The 22,342-nt window shown below is 48.3% G+C and overlaps 1 protein-coding gene across 1 annotated transcript in view; it reads left to right on the top strand.

The window, feature by feature from the left end:
* TENM4 (teneurin transmembrane protein 4) overlaps positions 1-22,100 on the top strand; it is a 655,906-nt gene extending 633,806 nt beyond the window's left edge. The window contains exons 27-30 of the mRNA XM_033204860.1: positions 3,177-3,473; positions 4,939-6,553; positions 13,766-13,908; positions 16,533-22,100. Of these exons, the coding sequence (XP_033060751.1) occupies positions 3,177-3,473; positions 4,939-6,553; positions 13,766-13,908; positions 16,533-17,291 (2,814 nt within the window). The 3' untranslated portion in view covers positions 17,292-22,100. The remainder of the gene's footprint in view (positions 1-3,176; positions 3,474-4,938; positions 6,554-13,765; positions 13,909-16,532) is intronic.
* Positions 22,101-22,342: the final 242 nt, after the last annotated feature.

The raw sequence follows: 22,342 nt of genomic DNA, 5'->3' as shown, positions 1-22,342 counted from the left end.
CTGAGTGCCCAGCTTCTTTTTCCGCCACCTTGAGAAAGGCAGGTGATGAACAGAGGGAAAGTTAATGAACTAGCCGTGGCTTTCAGCATGGCACCCTGCAGACCACGGGTGCTCAAGAGATACCTGCTGAACTGAAACAAACTACAGAACTGAGCTACATGTTCCTAACATTCCAGAAGTGTCCCCATAGCAACACAGCTCAGACTCTCTTAAGTCCCCTGCCCTTCAGCAAAGAAAGTTCACTGAAGCCCCTCTTTTATACATGAGACAACCGAGATCCAGAGAGGGTAAACGATTTTTCCAGAGTCTCATAGCGAGGTGTTAGTAAAGACTAGAAAATAGGCCAGGTGCAGCAGCTCATGCCTGTAATCCCAGCACTTTGGGAGGCTGAGGCGAGGAGATTATTTGAGGTCAGGAGTTCGAGACCAGCCTGGCCAACATGGTGAAACTCCATCTCTACTAAAAATACAAAACATTAGCCGGGCATGGTGATGGACACCAGTAATCCCAGCTACTCAGGAGGCTGAGGCAGGAGAATTGCTTGAACCTAGGAGGCGGAGGTTGCAGTGAGCTGAGATCGTGCCACTGCACTCCAGCCTGGGCAACAAAGCAAGACTCTGTCTCAAAAAAAAAAAAACTAGAAAAATAGGCCCACAGCAGCTACAGAAACATTAAGTGACTTATCCAATATCGCACAACTGGCAAAACCAGGCTTCATGTGTTCCCTCAACAGCCAAGAGCTCTAGCGACTATCTACTGTGGGAAACAGCTTTGCAGTAGCTCTCTGAGGAAGGCCTAGCTGTCTTTGTTCTCTGTGGCCTCACTGAGCCCCCGTCTGAATTCGCAGAGACTCCTGCATGCGCCTCTGAGGCAGTGTCCTCAGTGGGAAGTTTGACCTGGGTTTGATTCCTGCCTGTGCCGTGTGGAGCCTTGAGCAGCTCCTCTGAGCCTCAGGTGCCTCTGCAGAAACGAGATAATACACTCAACGCACCTAGCCCAGCGCCAATTGACTCCAGGTGCTCAATAAATGGCAGCGAGTAGCATGATTAGGATTTCCTCTCTGCTGTGTGAACTGGACCAAAAGTTTCCTAGGCTTTAACTGGTCCCTCTCCCAACCTGAGATTGATGGTGCTCTAGTCAGGTGGCCACGTCTACATGTCCTCCCAAATAAATGGCCACCCACAGTGGTGGCAGGTGGAATTAGAATGTTAGCTGGGTGTGCCTCCCCATAATGGAGCTCATTTTTTATACAACTGGGAACTTTTTTAATAAAGAGGTGAAATAATCTCACTGCCGCCACTGCTGAGCACAGAACACATTAGGCGGCTCCCCAGTGCTGTTTAATTTTATTAATTTTGCCAAAAAGGTACAGCTCCCCTTCACTAGAGATCCTCCAGGGATAAAAAGGGGCAGCTGGCTCCATGGTACCACCCTGAGGGGAGTCATAGATGGACCTTCCAAAAGATACTTTAAAAAGGCCTCTGTCATTATTGGTGACACAGCCCCCGTATCTTCTGTGCCCTCTCTGAGAATAACACAGCTTCAGCCTCCAACGCCTCTGAGTTTTCATGGGAATCATCTGCCACACAGTTTCTGCATCTGCAATTGTGTCTGATTACCCCAGGGAAGGTAGCCTTATTATAACCAGGTCATTCACAGCTAAAGTCAGCATCGTCATTATAAATCTTTATTTTCAAGGCCTTAGGATTTGTATGGGAGAAGGGGGAGACACACACGTCTCTCCTTCCTGGGATGACCAGGATCGTTTGCTGTCATTTAATGGAAATAATTCCAACCATTTATTCAGTACCTTCCATGTGCTTAACACTCCACTGATTTACTAAGTTTCTTCAACCTTCACAACAACTGTTGTTACACAGAGTAAGAAACTGAGACTCGGAGAGGGGATGGCACTTGCCCAGGGTTGATAGAAAAGTTGGTCATAAAGTTGCAGCTAGAATCCTGGTCTTCATTCCTAGACCTGGACCCAATTTTTTTAACCACACAGGGATCCAGAGGGCCTTTCATTCCCTCGGTCCACACATGCCATTTTGCATCACGTGACCTAATTATCTGCTTTCCTCTTGGGTCTTCTTTACTACTTGTCAACCTTAAGCAATGACTAGTGGAAGAGACAGAAAATGTGCCCAAATGTCCCATAAGGCCAGACACCAATTAGCGGGAACCAGTATTTTTGCTCCAGAATACCTGGCAATGTTTCAGGGACCACCAGTGCCTACAGGGCAGATCCAAATACAGAAACAGGCCCCTGAAGTATATTTCTTTATTAAAATATAAAAACCCTGACTTACCACTATGTCTGTAGGAGCCCTGTCCTTCTGACTCTGAAAGGAAATTGAACTGTGTGCTGACCTAGCAGCCCAGGTGGAGTTTATACAAGGCACTCCCGATCCTGAAGGCAGGACCAAAGTGCCTCAAAGCCAGGACTGTGTCCCCATTCGGCCCACAGCCAAAAGAGCCACCCCAGTGACAAACACTCACTGCCTCCCAGCACCTCGGGGAAGATGTCTTGGGTACTGACTCTGGCAATCAAGAAGCCCTGATTGTAGTGGCAAGGCAGGAGACACCCCAGAGGGGCTGGGAAGTCCAGAGCCCCCAGAAGGCCAAGAATTGCTCAGAGGACCACTGAGTGTTTGGTGGCACGTTGTATGGGTGAGAGTCAAGTCCAGACTCCGTCACTCACCAGCCACGAGATCCAGGGTGAATCCCTTCACCTCCCTGAGCTTTGGTGTCCTCAGTGTCTGGTGTGGAGTAGACGGGTCAGTTTATTTGCTGGGCTCACTTGGTAGGTCTCTTTTCAGCAGGGAGTCAAGAAGGATCTGCCTTTTAAAATGTGTCCTCATTAGAAGAATCGCATTAGAAAACATGCAGATCCTCTTTGGTCACAGCTACTGATTTCGCAACATAGGCATCATCTTCATCCTCACAACAGCCCTGTACAATTGGCATTATTGTCCCCATTTTACAGGTGAGGAAACTTCACAGAGCTGACGAATGACAGAGCCAGGTTTCAAACCCATGTCTGTTGCTGCACAGGACCTGTGCTCCCTCCTGTACTCAAGAGCTTCCCAGCAGAGCTGAGAGCCACGTGGACCATCAGACCAAAGTTCTCATGGTCCAGATTAATTTTCTCTCTCCTTCCAATCTTTCTCCAGGTTCACAACCGAAATCTCCTGTCTCTGGATTTTGACCGTGTAACACGCACAGAGAAGATCTATGATGACCACCGCAAGTTCACCCTTCGGATTCTGTACGACCAGGCGGGGCGGCCCAGCCTCTGGTCACCCAGCAGCAGGCTGAATGGTGTCAACGTGACATACTCCCCTGGGGGTCACATTGCTGGCATCCAGAGAGGCATCATGTCTGAAAGAATGGAATACGACCAGGCGGGCCGCATCACATCCAGGATCTTCGCTGATGGGAAGACATGGAGCTACACGTACTTAGAGAAGGCAGGTGTCTGTCTCCCTGCATCACTGGCCTTGCCATGCAGAAGGCCAATCATTCATGGCCAAGCCCAGCCTGGTGGCCTCAGTGGGCTATATCTGACCCATGTCTCTGAAAGGAAATGTTCAGGAAAATCTGCCACAGAGGGCAGGGGGTCCCAAGAGGCATCTAGATGGATCATGGAGATGCCATGGCAGGTGGTGGTCCTAGGGCAGGAGAACATGAAAGACCTGCCTGATAGAGGCCCAAACACTCACTGGACTTGCAGAGCAGGACTCACGGTTCAGACCCAGGTCAAGGGTCTGCTCCCAGGTCTAGGGCATGTGGTACAATCCAGTTGTGGAGAACCAGGCAGAAGCCTAGGGATCAGTACTTAGGCAGGAGGCACTGAGCTTCAAGTGCTGGACATGGCCTTAGTAAGTCTATTCTACTATAGGGTCAGAACTCATTTCATCCCAGGGGTAGGAATCAGAAATGACCTAAAATCAAAAGTTGGTCTCAAATAGGAGAAAATGGTAGCTTTTCAGCATAAAGCCTTTAGGCCTATCATCTGCTGATCTTTTCCTGAGAACAAGTGCACTGCATGCCCCAGTTCTAGTATCCAGATCCCTGCTTTGTTTCCTGACCCTGGTGACCCATCCAGGGCCTAGGCTGTGCTTGCTCTGAGGTGAGTCTCCTCTACCCACCGGGTGAGTATCCCCAAAAGTGACGTTCTGTGCTAGTACTAAGAGAGAGACCTTGGAGGTCATCCAACATACTGCAAACCCAAACCCAGAGAGGAGAGGAACTTTCCCAGGGCCACACAAGGAGTCCATTGTTAGAAACCGGGTTCTCCCATTCCCATCACAGCCTGCCCTACCCCAGGGTAGGCATATGACCTGTCATTGTGCAAAGCATTAAATGCCCTTCTCAAATATGGTCTTCATGCTGCAAGCCACAGGGAGTCAGCAGAAACTGTTTAGCAGGTAAAATAAATTGTCAGACTGTGTTTGGGGGAGCTTATTCTTGCCTGAGTAGGAAGATTGGTTTGAGAAGTCCGGGGCAAGGAAGCCAGACTGCTGTACACACTTCAGGCCAAAGCTTCTCGACCATTCTCACACCCCACCACACACAAAAGTAACCAGGTCTATACTGCTCAAAGGGGCAAACGCACGAGGCTGCTCACCATAGGACAGCAAATGGCCTGAGTACGTGGAGGCCTAGGCCCCAGGTAGGTTACAGATGTGCTAAGGTTAAAGATGTGCTAAGATGAGGCTGAGAGAAAGCCTCATCTTGGCACATCTGTAACACATTTGCAGTATCCTGTGGCACTCCTGTTGGAAAGCTCTGGTTGGAGCACAACTCAAGAGAACCATGGAAACTCAGGATTCTCCTTGGACGTTCATTCCTTCCCTTTAAGTCTCGAGTATGTAGAGCTACCCTTTCTCCTCACCACCCTCCTCTCATCTCTTGGTTTTCCTCTCCCTCTAGTCCATGGTGCTGCTACTACACAGCCAGAGGCAGTATATCTTTGAGTTCGACAAGAATGACCGCCTCTCTTCTGTGACGATGCCCAACGTGGCACGGCAGACACTGGAGACCATCCGCTCAGTGGGCTACTACAGAAACATCTATCAGCCCCCTGAGGGCAATGCCTCAGTCATACAGGACTTCACTGAGGATGGGCACCTCCTCCACACCTTCTACCTGGGCACTGGCCGCAGGGTGATATACAAGTATGGCAAACTGTCGAAGCTGGCGGAGACACTGTACGACACCACCAAGGTCAGTTTCACCTATGATGAGACGGCAGGCATGCTGAAGACCATCAACCTACAGAACGAGGGCTTCACCTGCACCATCCGCTACCGTCAGATTGGGCCCCTGATCGACCGGCAGATCTTCCGCTTCACCGAGGAAGGCATGGTCAATGCCCGTTTTGACTACAACTATGACAATAGCTTCCGAGTGACCAGCATGCAGGCTGTGATCAACGAGACCCCGCTGCCCATTGATCTCTATCGCTATGATGATGTGTCAGGCAAGACAGAGCAGTTTGGGAAGTTTGGTGTCATCTACTATGACATTAACCAGATAATCACCACAGCTGTCATGACCCACACCAAGCATTTTGATGCATATGGCAGGATGAAGGAAGTGCAGTATGAGATCTTCCGCTCGCTCATGTACTGGATGACTGTCCAGTATGATAACATGGGGCGAGTAGTGAAGAAGGAGCTGAAGGTGGGACCCTACGCCAATACCACCCGCTACTCCTATGAGTACGATGCTGACGGCCAGCTGCAGACAGTCTCCATCAATGACAAGCCACTCTGGCGCTACAGCTATGACCTCAATGGAAACCTGCACTTACTGAGCCCTGGGAACAGTGCACGGCTCACACCGCTACGGTACGACCTCCGCGACCGCATCACTCGGCTGGGTGACGTGCAATACAAGATGGACGAGGATGGCTTCCTGAGGCAGCGTGGCAGTGATATCTTTGAGTACAACTCAGCTGGCCTACTCATCAAGGCCTACAATCGGGCTGGCGGCTGGAGTGTCAGGTACCGCTACGACGGCCTGGGGCGGCGGGTGTCCAGCAAGAGCAGCCACAGCCACCACCTGCAGTTCTTCTATGCAGACCTGACCAACCCCACCAAGGTCACCCACCTCTACAACCACTCCAGCTCTGAGATCACCTCCCTCTACTACGACTTGCAAGGACACCTCTTTGCCATGGAGCTGAGCAGTGGTGACGAGTTTTACATCGCTTGTGACAACATCGGGACCCCTCTTGCTGTCTTTAGTGGAACGGGTTTGATGATCAAGCAAATCCTGTACACAGCCTATGGGGAGATCTACATGGATACCAACCCCAACTTTCAGATCATCATAGGCTACCATGGTGGCCTCTATGATCCACTCACCAAGCTTGTCCACATGGGCCGGCGAGATTATGATGTGCTGGCCGGACGCTGGACTAGCCCAGACCACGAGCTGTGGCAGCACCTTAGTAGCAGCAACATCATGCCTTTTAATCTCTATATGTTCAAAAACAACAACCCCATCAGCAACTCTCAGGACATCAAGTGCTTCATGACAGGTAAGGACCACGGTTCACTCAGGGCAGGACCCCATAAAGTGCTCTTACTACCTAACAAGACTTAGTCTTCTTTGAGAAAGGTGGTGTAAGGTGACAGGAAACACTGACTTTCTCTTAGAGCAGCATTTTCCAAAGTCCATTTGAAGAAACACTAGTTCAGAAAATACTCTGGAAAAATGGTTCCAGCATCAAATAAATTTGTCAAGGTCACCACCATTATTACATTTTCATAGCACATTTCGGTGTATGATAAGCTCTGGGAAGTGTGACAAAAGTGAACTATTTGATATATTTGCCCGCTATTTCTCAAACTTATTTGACTGTGAAAGCCCCTTTTTCACCATGAAATCCTAATATCTCATTGGATACATCCCGTGGATTGCACTTTAGGAGTTTCTGACACACAAATCAAACTGCTTATGAGTCCTTGATTGGGTTAAGGTATGGCTTTAAAAAAAAAATTAGTTGTCAATCTGAGATAATGTAAGAACGGAGTGAAGGATCCACCATTTTGAAGCTATAACATGTTACAAAAATTATTTAACTGCCCTGAATTCCAGTTTCCTGATATGTAGATTGAAGTTAGAATATCTACCTATAAGTTAAATATGTGTATTATAAACCCTAGAGAAATCACTAAAAAGATAAAAACTAAAAAAAGAGTCCTAGCTAATAAGTCAACAGTGGAGATAAAATGGAAGACTAAGAAAATAATCCAAAGAGGGCAGGAAAAGAGGGGAAAAAAGAATAAGGAACATATGGAACAAGAGAAACGAACACCTACCTTGTAGGGTGGCTGCAAGGGTGAAATGAAATACTTCATGAAGTACCTAGCACAGTGCCTGGCTCATGTGGGTTCCATTTCCTTTACCCTCTGACTTGAAAAGTGAGCTCTGCCTTCCACTAGCATGAAAGCAACTTGAATATAAAGTGTCCCAGGGTCCCACAGGCAGGGATGTCTCCAGCAACCACAGCCCTCCCAGCAAGCAGCCAGTCCCAGGTTAGCCACAGAGGCCCCCAACCCCACAGAGAGTGGGTGCAGGTTTGGGTAAAGCCCACACTTTTTACATAAGAGAGTTTGTGGTAGGCAAAAATTGGGCACATCTCAACTTGCAAAGTCAGTAGTCTCTCCCCTCTTTTGTCTTGCAATTCAGTCCTCTTGCCCTCTTTTATGGCAGTTTCCTTCATCCTACAACTGCTTCTTCTGTGCAGCCACTGTTTCAGGGATTGGGGATAGAAAGATGATCCCTACATTCCAGGAATTCTCACTGTAAGGGGAGAGACAGGCAACTGCTGTCAAGAGGGGAGGGCCATGGCAAAGGTTTGCACAGATGGCCCTTGAAGCACAGAGGAGGAGCCACCTGCTCTGCCCAGGGCATTCTGGGAAGTCTTCACAAAGTAGCTGACATTTGAGGCCAGCTCCTGAGTGGGTGTTCACCAGGTAATGGGGGGGAAAGACATTCCAGAGAGAGAAGGCAGCACATATAATACAAAAGTGTAGAGGGGCAACATGACAGCTCACGTGAATGCCCCTTACAGACATGGCTTCCCGGCTCCCAAACTTGGTAGCCCCCACCTGGACCCTGTTTCTGCTGACAGCAGTAGAAGAATTCCTTTTTCAAGAAGAGTTCCACATTGTCACACACTGAAAGCAGGCATCCCAAGCATAGGAAAGAGGGGAGAACAGCATCCTAAGCATAGGAAAGAAGGGAGAACAAGGTGGTGGACAGATGTGATGAAAACAGACTTGGGGCCTATGGATAAACATGAATATCCTAACAATGTTTCACAGCCTTCATCATGCTCAACTTGGCTGCTAGTTCTAGAGAAACTTGACAGGTTGAGATGCCATTTCCATTACATCTGTCTGCATTAAGCACACCCCCTGCCTCACCCTCCAGTGAGTTTTCTATGAGATGTCTTGGCAGATTACTGTAGCTGAAAAAAATATGGTGAAATAGGAAACGTACTTTTCTTTCAAAAAAAATCATTGCATCTTGCCAAAATATTACTCCTTCCCCGCTTTTTCTTTGTACACCACCATATACATATGGTCTCCTTCCAGAATAGCACTAACATAACTAACTCTCTATGCTATCTGGCACTTGGCAGATATGCTCTCCTTTAAACTTTGCAACAACCGTGAGATCACCATCATTATCTCCATTCCGCAGATGAGACTCCAAATGTCATTTGAGGCTCTAGTGAAGGGTTTGTCCAGAGTCACACAGATGTAGACCATGGAGCTAGGACTCTAATCCAGGGCTCTCCGACTCCAGAACGTCTTCCATTAGAATCATGCTGGCCTCCAAATCCAGCTTTTAACAAAGCAACCAACCACCAAGGGGCACCTAACATTTTCAGTTTGGGTTCCATATTCTAGTCAGTTAAATCCAGCAAAGAGTATATTATTTATACTTACTCCTTCCCAAACCTGTACTAAGGATCCAGAGAGGAGTGAGGTATAATACACACCTTCATAGATCACAGGGTCCAAGACAGCTTTTCTCAAATTTCTTTGCCTATGAACCCACCATAAGAAAAAGATTTTATGTTGCAATAAAACACTAAGACAAAAGGTTTGCAAAAGAATACTTAAATGTGAGGCACTCATTTTCTAATCTAGTCTGTTCCATTTCAATAAAAATGCTGATCATGATTCACAAAATTGATTTTACTACATAGTGGGTCATATCCTACATTTGAGAACCCATGGTGTGCAAAGAAGAGATTTCATATAAGCAGGTAAGTTTTTAGCAAATTTGAAAAGATTTACAATCACGAATAAGAACCAAGATACTATTACTTCTCGCTAAACCTTTCCTCTTAGCATCCAGGTAGACTACATGCATCTTCATTCACATTCAGCAACAACAACAACAACAACAACAAAATTCTTTTTTTTTCCGAAAAATTTCTTCAAATGTCCTGAGATATATTCCAGCAAGATAGGCTTAGGTCACAGGACAATCCCTGAAGCACTTACTGAGGCTGGAGGGAAAGAATGCACTGATTGGCTTAGCCTAGGCCACATGCTAACCCTTTAGGTGGAGTCAACTTCCCTATAATTACACTAATACTCCAGAAAAGAAAGAGAAGGCAGAATGGGCTGCTGGGAAGGCAACCAAAAGATGTCCACTACCAATATACCATGTACATCATTGCACTCTATCTTCACTTGATGCTTGTGAGGTGGGATCACTGACCCCATTTACAAAGGAGAAAAGTGAGGTTCTGAGGTTCAGAGAGCTAAAGTAACTGGCCCACTAAGAAGTGGTAAGGCTGGATTAGAACTCTGCTCTGATTCCAAAACCCTCATTCTTGGATTCAAATACACTCTGTAAAGAACAAAACCACACACATGAAAGAGATTATTGGTTGGGTGTGGGGGCTCACACTTGTAATCCCACCACTTTGGGAGGCCGAGGTGGGCGGATCACTTGAGGTCAGGAGTTCAAGACCACCCTGGCCAACATGGTGAAATCCCGTCTCTACTAAAAATACAAAACTTAGCTGGGAGTGGTGGTGCACACCTGTAATCCCAACTACTCAGGAGGCTGAGGCAGGAGGATTGCTTCAACCTGGAATGCGGAGGTTGCAGTGAGTCAAGATTGTGCCACTGCACTCCAGCCTGGGTGACAGTGAGACCCTGTCAAAAAAAAAAAAAGGAAAGAAAGAAAGAGAGAGAGAGAGAGGAGAGATTATTTTTGCCTACATTTCATCACTCCCCTGTGACAACACCAGACTCCGGAATGGATGAGTGAAGAGGAATTTTTTCGCTTGAGGGAAATATCTACTTCTGATATGGTAAGAAGGAAGAGTAAAATTCCCAGCTCTTCAGAGGAGCACTGAAGAAAAACTTATGAATAAATTCATTTTCAGCATTTTTCCTAAAGGCATAATAGGAAAGTTTTCCACCTTCCATCACTTGTAATTAAGGCCCAGGCCTCTTCTCAGCCCCCTAGTTTCCTGAGAATTTGCAGTATTCCTTATAGAAGCTTTCCTTTGCAACTACAAATTCAGATGCAAGTTCTTAGCCTCAGGCAAAATGGCTTTATAGGGCATTTTTCCCTCCTGTTCTGTTTGTTTTAATTTCCCAAAGAACCATCTGCCACAATTTATAGAATCAAAGACTCTTAAAAACTCAGTGAGAAGAGGGACTTTGAAGAAAAGTTAGTCCAAGCTCCTTCTGTTAGAGAGGAGAAAATGGAGGTCCTGGGATGTGGAAGCATGGGTTGGGGGAAAATAGAGAAAATCTTCTGTGAGTGGGCACTGAGCTGTATTCTTCAAAATACATTAACTCTGCCAGGTGCAGTGGCTCACATCTGTAATCCCAGTACTTTGGGAGGCCAAGAAGCAGATTGCTTAGCCTGGGAGCTCCAAACCAGCCTGGGCAACATAGCGAGACCCCATGTCTACAAAAAATTAGCTAGGCATGATGGCACGCCTGTGGTCCTGGCTACTCCGGAGCCTGAGGTGGGAGAATCTCTTTAACCCATGCCACTCAACTCCAGTCTGGGTGACAGAGCAAGATCCTGTCTCAAAAAGAGTCAAAATATATTAAATCCAGTAATTTATGTATAAGTTCAGAATAGCTCCTGCCACACGATAACTGCCACCAAACGGTAACACTTTGTATTCTTCTCCGTAAAAGTATGGTTAAAACCATTTCTACTGTCACTGTTCAGATAAGGAAACTAAATCTCAAAGAAGTTAAGTAAACTGTCCGAGTTCACACAGTTTGTAAGTTGGGCAGCCAGAATTTGGACCTGGGTTTGTCTTGCTTCAACTACCATGTTCTTTCCTTTCTTTGATTTTGCCTAGTAAGACTAAAACGAGTAGAACCAAGCTCCAAACTTCCAAACTTCCCTTTCTACCACCACTCCATCTCGGCACCACCAAGTTGCACACTCGGGAGAGGGGGCCCCGGATGACCCGAAAACAAAACAAAATCAAAGGCAAACATGAGGTTCTTGAATGGGATAGCAATATGGGACCCAGTGGTGACAGGGACATAGGTCACTCCCACCAATAGGATGAACTCAGTGGGTGGCAGGTGGCAATTTTGCCTAAACTTACCTATGTCTTAGTCTGTTTTATGCTGCCATAGAGGAATACCTGAGCATGGGTAATTTATAAGGAAAATAGACTCATGGGTAATTTATAAAGAACTAAGCTCACAGTTCTGAAGGTGGTATAAGCATGGCACCCGCATCTATTCAGTGTCAGGAAGCTTTTATTCATAGTGGAAGGTAAGGGGAGCCAGTGTGACGATGGCAAGAGAGGTAGCAAGAGAGAAGGGAGGGGTGCCACGCCCTTTTAAACAACCAGCTCTTGCATGAACTAATAGAGCAAGAATTCGCTCATTACCTCGGAGAGGGCACCACGCCATTCATGAAGGATCTGCCCTCATGACCCAAACTCCTCCCACTAGGCCACCTCCAACATTGGGGACCGAATTTCACCATGAGATTTGGAGGGGACAAATATTCAAACTATATCATCCTAGAAACTAAACAGGACCTCTGTGATCAGGGTTCTATCTCCACTGGAAAGAAGCCAAAATCAGGCTTGGCTCTGAGGCTCAACTCAAAATCCTGCCTCCTCAAGACTTTGGATTCTTAGTCTCTGATCGACATCTGCTTTGGCATCTTCAGCTATGCCTTTTCAAGGAAGGCTGAGCCATGCTGGGACACAGACTGTCTGTCTGTCTCCCTCTGGCCCCAGTTCACCTCCCACCTGCCATCTGAGGCTCTTCTTGCTCCAGCCACAGTCGTCCTTTCTGGCTGAGCTGCTCTCTGGTTACCTGAACACTGCCTGCACCCACACCTTCCCTCTCTAGGCCTTGCCTTGTACAGTCATCTTTGTCTGAAGTGCCCACTTCATCTCTGCCAGTGCCTGACAAAAATGGCACTGCTTTCAGTGTCTGGCTTAAATGCCACCTTCTGCATGTGGTCTTGTCAGTCTGTCTAAATGAAAGAGTTCCGCCTTCCTCTAATCTTTCCTTGTATCAAAGTTATTCATTACCATGTCTCATCTCTCCTTCAGAGTTGTGAGTATGTGAGATGAGGGTCTGAATGGCACAGTCCTGGGCACATAGAAGACACTCAGCAATATTGGGCCAGGTGACTGGTCCTCTTCATTTCCTCATGTCTTGGCTTCCTGATTCCATTCTCCAGTGAGCCAGATGTTCATGGCAAAATCCTGTCTATCCCCACACCTAATAATTAGTAACCCCAAGGAATGTTATAAAATCAATTATTCCCATGCCTATGAGACTCGATCCCCAAGCCCAGTGTAAAGACTAGAAAATGAAGGGGGCCGGGTATGGTGGCTCACACCTGTAATCCCAGCACTTTGGGGGCCAAGGCAGGTGGATCACAAGGTCAGGAGTTCAAGACCAGCCTGGCCAAGATGGTGAAACCCCGTCTCTACTAAAAATACAAAAATTAACTGGGCGTGGTGGCGGGTGCCTGTAATCCCCAGCTACTCGGGAGGCTGACACAGGGAATTGCTTGAATGCAGGAGGCAGAGGTTGCAGTGAGCCAAGATCATGCCACTGCACTCCAGCCTGGGTGACAGAGCAAGACTGTCTCAAGAAAAAAAAAGAAAATGAAGGGAGGTTGTGGCATCCTTGGGCTGTCAGAGTAAATAAAAGGTAGAAGCAGAGGGAAGACTCTCTGATCGCAGCCGAGGCCATCCCTGTAACCCGTGGGACTTTGACCCTGAAGCTCTAATCACTGCACGGGGGTGGAAGAGCAGGGGGGTGTGTTTCTTAAGTGAATTGTCTCGTTGCAAGTCAATCATTAAAATCTTTCCTTTTGGTGGGTCTGGATGTCCTTTGTAAGTGTCTCCTATGGATGTTGGGTTGAAAAGGAGGGATCTTCATCTGTCAACAGCTGCCCCTGGGTATGAAGCTAGAGGTCCTGGGAGCTGAAGTGAAAAGAGCAAAGGAAGTCCAGAAACCTGGGTTCTATTTCGGTGTCATCACTCTTGGGTATACTTGGGATTGGGATCGCTGAGTCCCAGGAGTACATTTGGCTTTCATAGAGTGAAACCATTTTCCAAAGTGTATGTAGCAGTTGACTCTCCCACCAGCAGCAATCCACACCCTCAGCACCCCCTGCAGCTAACTGCAGGCTGTGTGATGGGGTGGGTTGTATCTGAGGTCCACTCACTCCACGGAGATGTTTCTGCTTCCTTCCCATCCAGATGTTAACAGCTGGCTGCTCACCTTTGGATTCCAGCTACACAACGTGATCCCTGGTTATCCCAAACCAGACATGGATGCCATGGAACCCTCCTATGAGCTCATCCACACACAGATGAAAACCCAGGAGTGGGACAACAGCAAGGTAATTCCTGCGCAAGGCTGCCACTCCTCAGGCCACTCAGACGTTACAGGAGGGCGTCCCTTCAGCTTTTCAGAAAAGCGTGGGCCAGTGATAGACACCAATATGGTGCCTCCACAGTGCCTGCCAGAGACTGTTCAACAACTACTTAGTAACCCCACCACTAGTAAGCTGCTGGGGAAGCAGCCATGACCACACACAGACACTTACAAGCTGCAGTAAAGAGCTTTGTGTGTTACACTGAGTTTGGACTTCCACAAAAATAATAAGCCTGTGTCACTATCCAGAACAAAAGCACAGGGAGAGAAGGTGGGTTCTAAATAAAAATGTGACATTTTCTGAGTATTTCAATGCACCTGGCCTTGTGTGAGTTATTCTATGTAACTCACAAAGATCCCACAGCCGTATTGTTCTCATTTTACAGATTCGCGCCTGAGGCTTTCCCAGTGCCACATGGCAAGGAAGGGGTAGAGCTGGGATTCAAACCCAAATGTGCCTGTTCTGTATCCTCTTACTGAGCACAGTGCCTGGCATATTGTAGGTGCTCAAAAAGACTCACTTGCTCTTGTCTCATTTTTATAACCCAGTTTCAAAGACTCAGAATTGTATAGCTGGAAAGGTCTTTAAAAACAATCTCATCCCACCCGCTCACTTCAGGCATTCATTTGCTCATTTCTCCCCTCCCCCACAAACCCAATCCATTCATAAATTCTCTATGAGAACCTGACTCTGTGCCAATCCCCATGCTGTGCCCAGTGAACGCAGGGATGAATCAGGCAGAGACTAAGCCTTCAAGGGATGCTTGCCCAGGGGATGACAGACTAAGGAGGAAAGCAGGTCGCCAGATGGCTTGCTGCTGGTGGTCAGAAACCTTCACATCCATATTTCTTACTCCAGACTGATTCCTTTAGGCCTCCGCATGGCTATGTCCTACCAGACCCTGGAGAATGGGATTCTGCACCTCTGCACGCTGGTGGCACTTCCCACACTGTATTTTAATGCCTCTTTCTTGTCTCTCACTAGATTATGAGCCCCAAGAGGCTAAGTGCTAGGTCTCATATAGTACCCAGCACACAGGATAGCAAACAGTGGATGCATGGAACATTTTTGATAAATAAATAAATGGCTGAAAGAAGTAAACAGCCCAGACATTTCCCGATTTTACAGATTAGGGGACCAGGGTTTGAAAGCAGCAGAATTTGATGGAGAACCCAAGTCTGCCTGGTCCCAGAGCCCATTGCCTTTCTGCTGCCCAGCCTCTCCAGTTCCCACCACCCCCAGGCCCTGCCCAGATATCCTGGCATTTGCTGTTCCCAGGGCTGAGCACTGCAGCACAGCTCCTCCTCCCTCACGAGGCTCCCTTCTGCACTCCAGAGAGCCCCAGTCTCTGACTGCCTGTCTGCCAACCTCGCCTATCAATGAATTATTGATTTCTGCCCCTGGCAAGCATCGGAGATCTTTGTTGTTGAGCACTCCAGCTTTCGTGAAACTCTAGGAAATAATTGTTCACAGACAGGGTTCTATTAATTATAAAGAGGACTTAATTTCAGTGAGAAGCCGATGGGCCTATTGCTAAAGCCATTTCCCTAACTCGCTGATTAGGCCCTGGAGCCTTCCTGAGTGTGGCTTCTCCAAACTCCCTGAGCTACAGAAGGGACAGGTAGATGATACGCCAAGCTAGCCGGGCCCAACCTGTCCCCCAAAGCAGCCAAGAGGAGGAGCACCCCGGGAGCCCCAACGAAGCACAGTGGGGCAGAGGCCTTCCTTGGAAATCAGATGTAAATGCAGTGGAGAGCAGTGAAGCAGGGTGGAAGGGTTAATATCAGTCACTGCCTCTCACCATGTTATGCCTTCTTGCCAAGAATGCATTTCTTGCCAATCCTCCGTCTGATGGCACCCTACCACTCCCACCCATCCTTCAGGTCCCAGCTCAAGCCTGAGCCTGTCCTCAAACCCCACCTCCTCCTTCAGGCCAAGATTCGTCTCAGCTTTGTTTGCTCCTTCCTTCTCCAGCAGCCCTTGAAACTGAACCTCTAGAATTGGACAGGCTTGCATGTTGACTTGTTATTAGTTGTATGACTGTGAGCCAGTGACAACTTCTTTGAGCCTTGGTTTCCTTAGACATGAAAGTGGAATCATGACAGCACCTACCGTATAAAGTTATTGTGAAGATCACTAAGATAATGAGTGGTAATTATTTGGCTCAAACATCAAGAAATGTTAGCTATAGCTATTACTAGTTCCTCTCTTAGGCCATCAGTGATCACATTTGATTGCAATTATTGTTTTCATATCTGTCTTTCCCCACTAAATGATGAATTCTTTAAGAGCAAGAATGATGTCTGATTCATTTTTGTGTCTCCGGTGCTCAGAAAAGGACCTGGCACAGATTACATGCCCCCTGAACAGTTTCTAAAAAGAAGGGCGGGTGAATGGATGGATGAAGGTCAGCAGATGTTCTGACCTTCTGGTGACCACCTGGATGTTCTGGTGGTCGGCGGTAGAGCTACATGCCATAGGTTAATAAATATGTGTGGTTTTGACTTCATTATTTAAGCTGATTTTCCAGGTTCTCAGGGTTTTTTCCCCTTTGTCTTATTCTCTCTCTCACTCTCCTTCCCCATCAGTCTATCCTTGGGGTACAGTGTGAAGTACAGAAGCAGCTCAAGGCCTTCGTTACCTTAGAACGCTTTGACCAGCTCTATGGCTCCACAATCACCAGCTGCCAGCAGGCCCCAAAGACCAAGAAGTTTGCATCCAGTGGCTCAATCTTTGGCAAGGGGGTCAAGTTTGCCTTGAAGGATGGCCGAGTGACCACAGACATCATCAGTGTGGCCAACGAGGATGGGCGAAGGGTTGCTGCCATCTTGAACAATGCCCACTACCTAGAGAACCTGCACTTCACCATTGATGGGGTGGACACCCATTACTTTGTGAAACCAGGGCCTTCAGAAGGTGACCTGGCCATCCTGGGCCTCAGTGGGGGGCGGCGAACGCTGGAGAATGGGATCAACGTCACTGTGTCCCAGATCAACACAGTGCTTAATGGCAGGACTAGACGCTACACAGACATCCAGCTCCAGTATGGGGCACTGTGCTTGAACACACGCTACGGGACAACATTGGACGAGGAGAAGGTGCGGGTCCTGGAGCTGGCCCGGCAGAGAGCCGTGCGCCAGGCATGGGCCCATGAGCAGCAGAGACTGCGGGAAGGGGAGGAAGGCCTGCGGGCCTGGACAGAGGGGGAGAAGCAGCAGGTGCTGAGCACAGGGCGGGTGCAAGGCTATGACGGCTTTTTCGTGATCTCTGTCGAGCAGTACCCAGAACTGTCGGACAGCGCCAACAACATCCACTTCATGAGACAGAGCGAGATGGGCCGGAGGTGACAGAGAGGGCCAAGGCCTGGACTTCTTGCCAAAGACAGCTACTCTTTTGTGGCCACATACCTGACTGTGTTGTACTTTAAAAAAAAAAAATGATTTTTTAACAAGTGCAGAAACAAAAAGATACTGGTTGCATTGTAACTCATGCAACTTCCTTTTTTTTAGAAAAGAAAAACACAAATTTGGCCTTCGCACATTTTTTGCAAAGAACAGAAGGTATTTTTTTCTGTAGTGTGATCACAATGAAAACTTTATTGTCTTTTGTTCCCTTTTTCCTCGAGGATTTTTCCCTTGTCGTTTGGGGTATGTATCTCCTCTCTGAGATGCATCTCTCCTGGGGTGTCTCCTCGTCTGTCCCTAGACACCCAGTGTGATGTGGGACATGAATGTCTGTGCTAACTTGTCTCATGTGCAACCCTTTCTTCTTCTATTGGGGTCAGGCAGGAGTAAAGGGAGTGATGGGCCAGTACAATGCCCCTTCCAAGGGGGCCTGGGAGGAGGGTCTATAGGACCGGAGGCTCCTTGGCAGGGCTTCTGCAGAAGAGTGGTGGATTTCTTCTCACCGTGTTCTGTGCCTCCAGAGGATCACAGATGACTTCATCTTGCTCCAGAGAATTTCATGGTGTTGTTCAGCACCTTTTTTAAGCTGCCCCAACTCCTGTCCAAGCTTTCTATTTTGATGCTAAATGAAGCCCCCTACCCCTTTTGCAAATCCCGTGTAGTTGTTGGTGCCATCCCCATGCTGGGATAGAGAAACTGTCTCCCAGGTCCTTTCCCCCAGACTGGTGACATAACGTCCTGGGCTCAGAGCCCCATCCTCCCAGGAGGGAAAGCACCCAGGATGCCTGTGACTGGTTGGTCCTCCATGATGTTCCTGTTCATCTCCTCCTCTCTCCCAAAGCCAGATGTGAGAACCAGCACTGCACAGCAAGCCCTCAATGTAGGCACCATGTCCACGGAAGGGAAGGCCACCCACAGCAAAGGGATGGCAGTGGTGGCGAGAGCAGCAGCCTGCCTTCCGAGGCAAAGCCCTCTCTCTATGACTTTGAGTATCTTCCCTCCACTGCTCAGCCGCCGCCACTGAGACGTAGGAATGTGGAGGGAGGTGCTTGGTGGCCTTTGATTCTGGAAAAATGCTTAAGAAAAAAAGCCAGCCAAAGAGAGGAAGGCATGAGCCAAGCATCCTTCTAACCAGCTCCCGAAGTCCCATCTGCCTCCACGTACAAGCTAATCACAGAGCTGGACTGGGGCAGGATGGGCTTCCAGGAAATTCCTGAAGTTCTGAATCAGCTTCCCCTCTAGAGAAGCCCAGCCAGTGTGTTTTTTAGTGGCAGGAAGAAAGGAGGGAAGAGCTGATGTGGTGTGGCCTGCCCGTGTCATACAACCCCACCAGGAGCAGGGCAGTTGCCAAGGTGGGTACCCGTGGTTCTGGGAGGCCAGGCTGGTGTGGTTCCTGTGAAGACCTGTGCCTGTGTCATCAGGGAGAGGCCTGAGCCCTCGCAGGAGCAGGGACAGCCCACATCTGAAGAGCACACCCAAGCTGAGGCAGCAGCCAGCAGGCGGGGGAGCAGTGAGGGCAGGGGGAGTCACAGCCAGAGCTGGGAGCCCCTTGTTCAAGGATTCCATTCCTGGTTCATCCGCCTAATTACCATTGTCATTACCACTCACAGGAGGCTCTGGGAGACAGGAGGGGAAGCCAAATGCTTCCTTTTAAGCTGGGCTTCTTAGAAAATGGAACTTTTATGGGTTACATTTACATTAAGTGTGGAAAATGAATTCTGAGTCTGAGCTATTCCCCGTGGAAACCTTGTTGGACTGATAAGCTCATGGCACCTCTATAGCCTTACTCACGGAGTCTTCAGAATATTACACGAGTTAATGAAACTGAGAAGGTCTCTGACTGCATGAGGATCAGAGCAGCATGTAGTCTGGGTTCCGCCTGGCAGAGGGAAGCATCCAAAACTTCTCGAGGAGAGGAGATTTCGCCTTACGTCGTCCCACGGGGATTAGAGGATGTGTTTCGCTAAGTGCTCTTCCTGTTTCCAAAAACAAAAGTCACACTGCCGCAGCAGTGCGCCTTGGCCTGTTTGTCCACTGGTTGCCCATTGCCCCTGGATCCAGAGCTCTACTAAGTCAGATACAGTGCTCCGCAGGCCTGCTGTGGGAGGCATGAGCTGGAGATGGGGGCTCCCATCTGGCAGGATCATTCTTGGATGAGATGGAAAACAGTTCGGCCTGAAGAACACAAGCTTTTTGTTCTCCAAAAGGGACTTACGCGTCTCAAAATGTATTCTTCCCACCAAGGGTCCTTGGGCAAAGTGCTCCTGCCCAGTTCATCAGTCCCATCCTGGCTGCCGGGTATCAGTGAAGACCTGCTGGGGATGTCTGCTCAGAGGTCAGGGATGGCTTGTGGTCCATGGGAACCAGCTCCCTAGGCTTCCCCCATGCCCTGTCCCTCCTCCACAGCCCTTCCCCAAAGGGATAGGGTGGACTTTTACGGATCAAAAACAGAGAATTATTGGGTATTTCATTTCTTTTTTTTTTTTTTTTTTCATAGAGATGAGGTCTCACTATGTGGCCCAGGCTGATCTCAAACTCCTGGCCTCAGGCAATCCACCTTGGCCTCCCAAGGTGCTGGGGTTACAGGTGTGAGCCACTGCGCCTGGCCTGAGTGTTTGTTTCTTTAAAGGATCTTATATTTTTCCTGGGCTACGTACCACCACAGCAGCCCAGCTTCTGTGGGGAGAGACGTTGAAGGATCCCAAAGCTTTAGAAAAAGGATCTCAGCGGTGGCATAGGCAGTGTTATGCACCTCACCGTCACATTAGTGCTGTTGTATTGAAGGGGGTGCTTCTGGCCTTGGCCCTTTTGGGTTGGTTTCCATTTGGGCTGCAGGTGACTCAGTGCCTCCCTTCTCCAGCTGTCCTCCTGCTGAGACCAGCAGTCCCAACCCCATGACAAGGGTGAGTTTGAAGGCCTAACCCTATGCCTACGTAATAGGCTCCAAGCATCAACTCCCACACTGAGAACACCGGCCCTTTTGACACTCACCAACCAAATCTGTTCATTCGATAGAGTGACCAGGCCTCCCTCACCTGCCCAGGGGTATGATGCTACAGTTCCTGCCTTCTCTCCTACCCCACACAGCTGCCAACTGGTCCCACATCCTCAGCCCCTCTGCCACCACCTTAAATAGGACTTTGCTGATTCCCCAACTTTGTTCTTTGTAGGATGAGATTTCTTTTTTACCTCACCCCCCACACTCCAAACAGACATTGCTAGAGGGCAGAGCTAAGATAACTGGAGGAACGGGAAGGCATGCCAGTAAATTACTCCCTTGTCAGCTTCTGACCCTCATCTCTCAGAATTGTTGGCTGAGAATTAACCCAAGGACCACACCAGTGCCTGATTTCTACTTAGGGAGAGAGGATTGGAAACAATCCCAAAGAAACTGAGGGTGAGAATGGCCAGGAGGTGTGTGTCCAAAAACCCAGGAGGAGGCACAGAAGATGATGGCAGGGCAGACTGGGCAGTGTTTTGTGGACACGGAACAAAGAATCAGAATTTGAAAAAAGAAGAAAAACACATCTTCTCAGCTGCGACTTTAAAGTATCACCTTTATAGATGGCAGGGATTTATTTCCATGATGCAAATGGAATCTAAGATTTCGATGTGAAATCTTAGAATGCAGTTCTGCCATTGTATTGTATAGTATGGCAGTCTTGTATTTGTGGTGGCCACATGGTGAGGGTGGTGATGCTGAGCTTTCTGCCCAGGAGGAATGAGCTTTCGAGCTCTCAGCAGGGTGTCAGGCTTGGGGATCTGAGCATCCACTGCTCAAAGTCCAGGGTATTCTCCAGTCCTCATGGCAGCCATTAAGCCCAGGAGCCGGTCCTGGCCCAGGGACACATCTCCTGAGGGATCCCAGAAAGAACCCAGTCTCTCCTTTCCCTTGGGGTCCTTGTTAGAATGAAAACCTCTCTATTTAAGGCACATCATTCCCAGCTAGGTTTATACACTTGTCTATATTTTATTGGAGGAAAGGGAATTAAAAAAGAACTCTGCAGTTCAAGGCCCTTTCATTTAACCTTCCAAAAACAGCAAACTCATTTTAAAGACTCATTGCTGAGGTGATAGAGACAAACCTTATCCTCTCCAACCTTTACTTTCACAAAAACCATCCTTGTGTGCTTGACTGCCCCAGACAGTGGTGACTTTTAGGTTTCATTACGAATGTGGAAGATCAGAATGTGGGAAGGCCCGGGAGAGGGCCAATGTTGTGTTTCTTACTCCCTCTGGAATGCCAAAGGCAAGGTACTAGGTGACCTCCTGGTCCCCAAGAAAATGTGATTTATTCTGAGGGCGAACAGCCAAAGGAGGACTCAGCCTGGAGCAGGCTCAGCCGTCCTGGCAGGAGCTGAGCCGCAGGTGTCTGGCAGTGCCCCAGCAGCCCTGGATTCATCCAACACCAGAATCCCACTTTTGTAAATCCACCTGTTGTTCTGAGGACCTCTGAACTAGCAGCTTCAGCAAAAGGAGTCTGTACCAAGCTGCCTCTGGATGACCAGCACTGGAGACTCTGGCCTTACCATGTGGAAATCATTTTCCTGAAGTCTGGAACTAATTTTGAGAAGTTTTTTTCTCAACACTTTTGTGTTTCTAACACTGTATCTTGACTGTGTAAATACCAACAAGGCTGTAAATAAATGCAGATGTAGATACCTTCTAGGAAAAAAAAAAAAAAGCATAAAAACAAAACCAGAAGTGATCCCGTGTAGCCTTCGTTGACAAATAAAGACTATTTTGTGTTTACAGGTGTCTGGTGGCCTTTGCTTGGAGAGAGAGGCTTCCTCTTACCTGTCCCAGCCCCCAAGCCATCCTGGGTTTGTGCTTCCCTGCTGGCTGCTATCAGGATGACCTAGGAGAGAACTCAGCCCTAGGCCCCACGGTCCCTCTTAAGCCCTCCAGGCTGCAGCTCTGTCAAGAGGGATGTTCAGAGGGTCTCTATGTGAAGCTTGACCTTGCAACTGCATGAGAGGAATAAATATCACAAC

Source organism: Trachypithecus francoisi, unplaced genomic scaffold (genome assembly GCF_009764315.1).
Source record: "Trachypithecus francoisi isolate TF-2019V2 unplaced genomic scaffold, Tfra_2.0 Lachesis_group8, whole genome shotgun sequence".
In the NCBI taxonomy this organism is placed as follows: domain Eukaryota; kingdom Metazoa; phylum Chordata; class Mammalia; order Primates; family Cercopithecidae; genus Trachypithecus; species Trachypithecus francoisi.
Note: the sequence above shows the minus strand (reverse complement) of the source record. Positions and strands in the feature narration are given on the sequence as shown.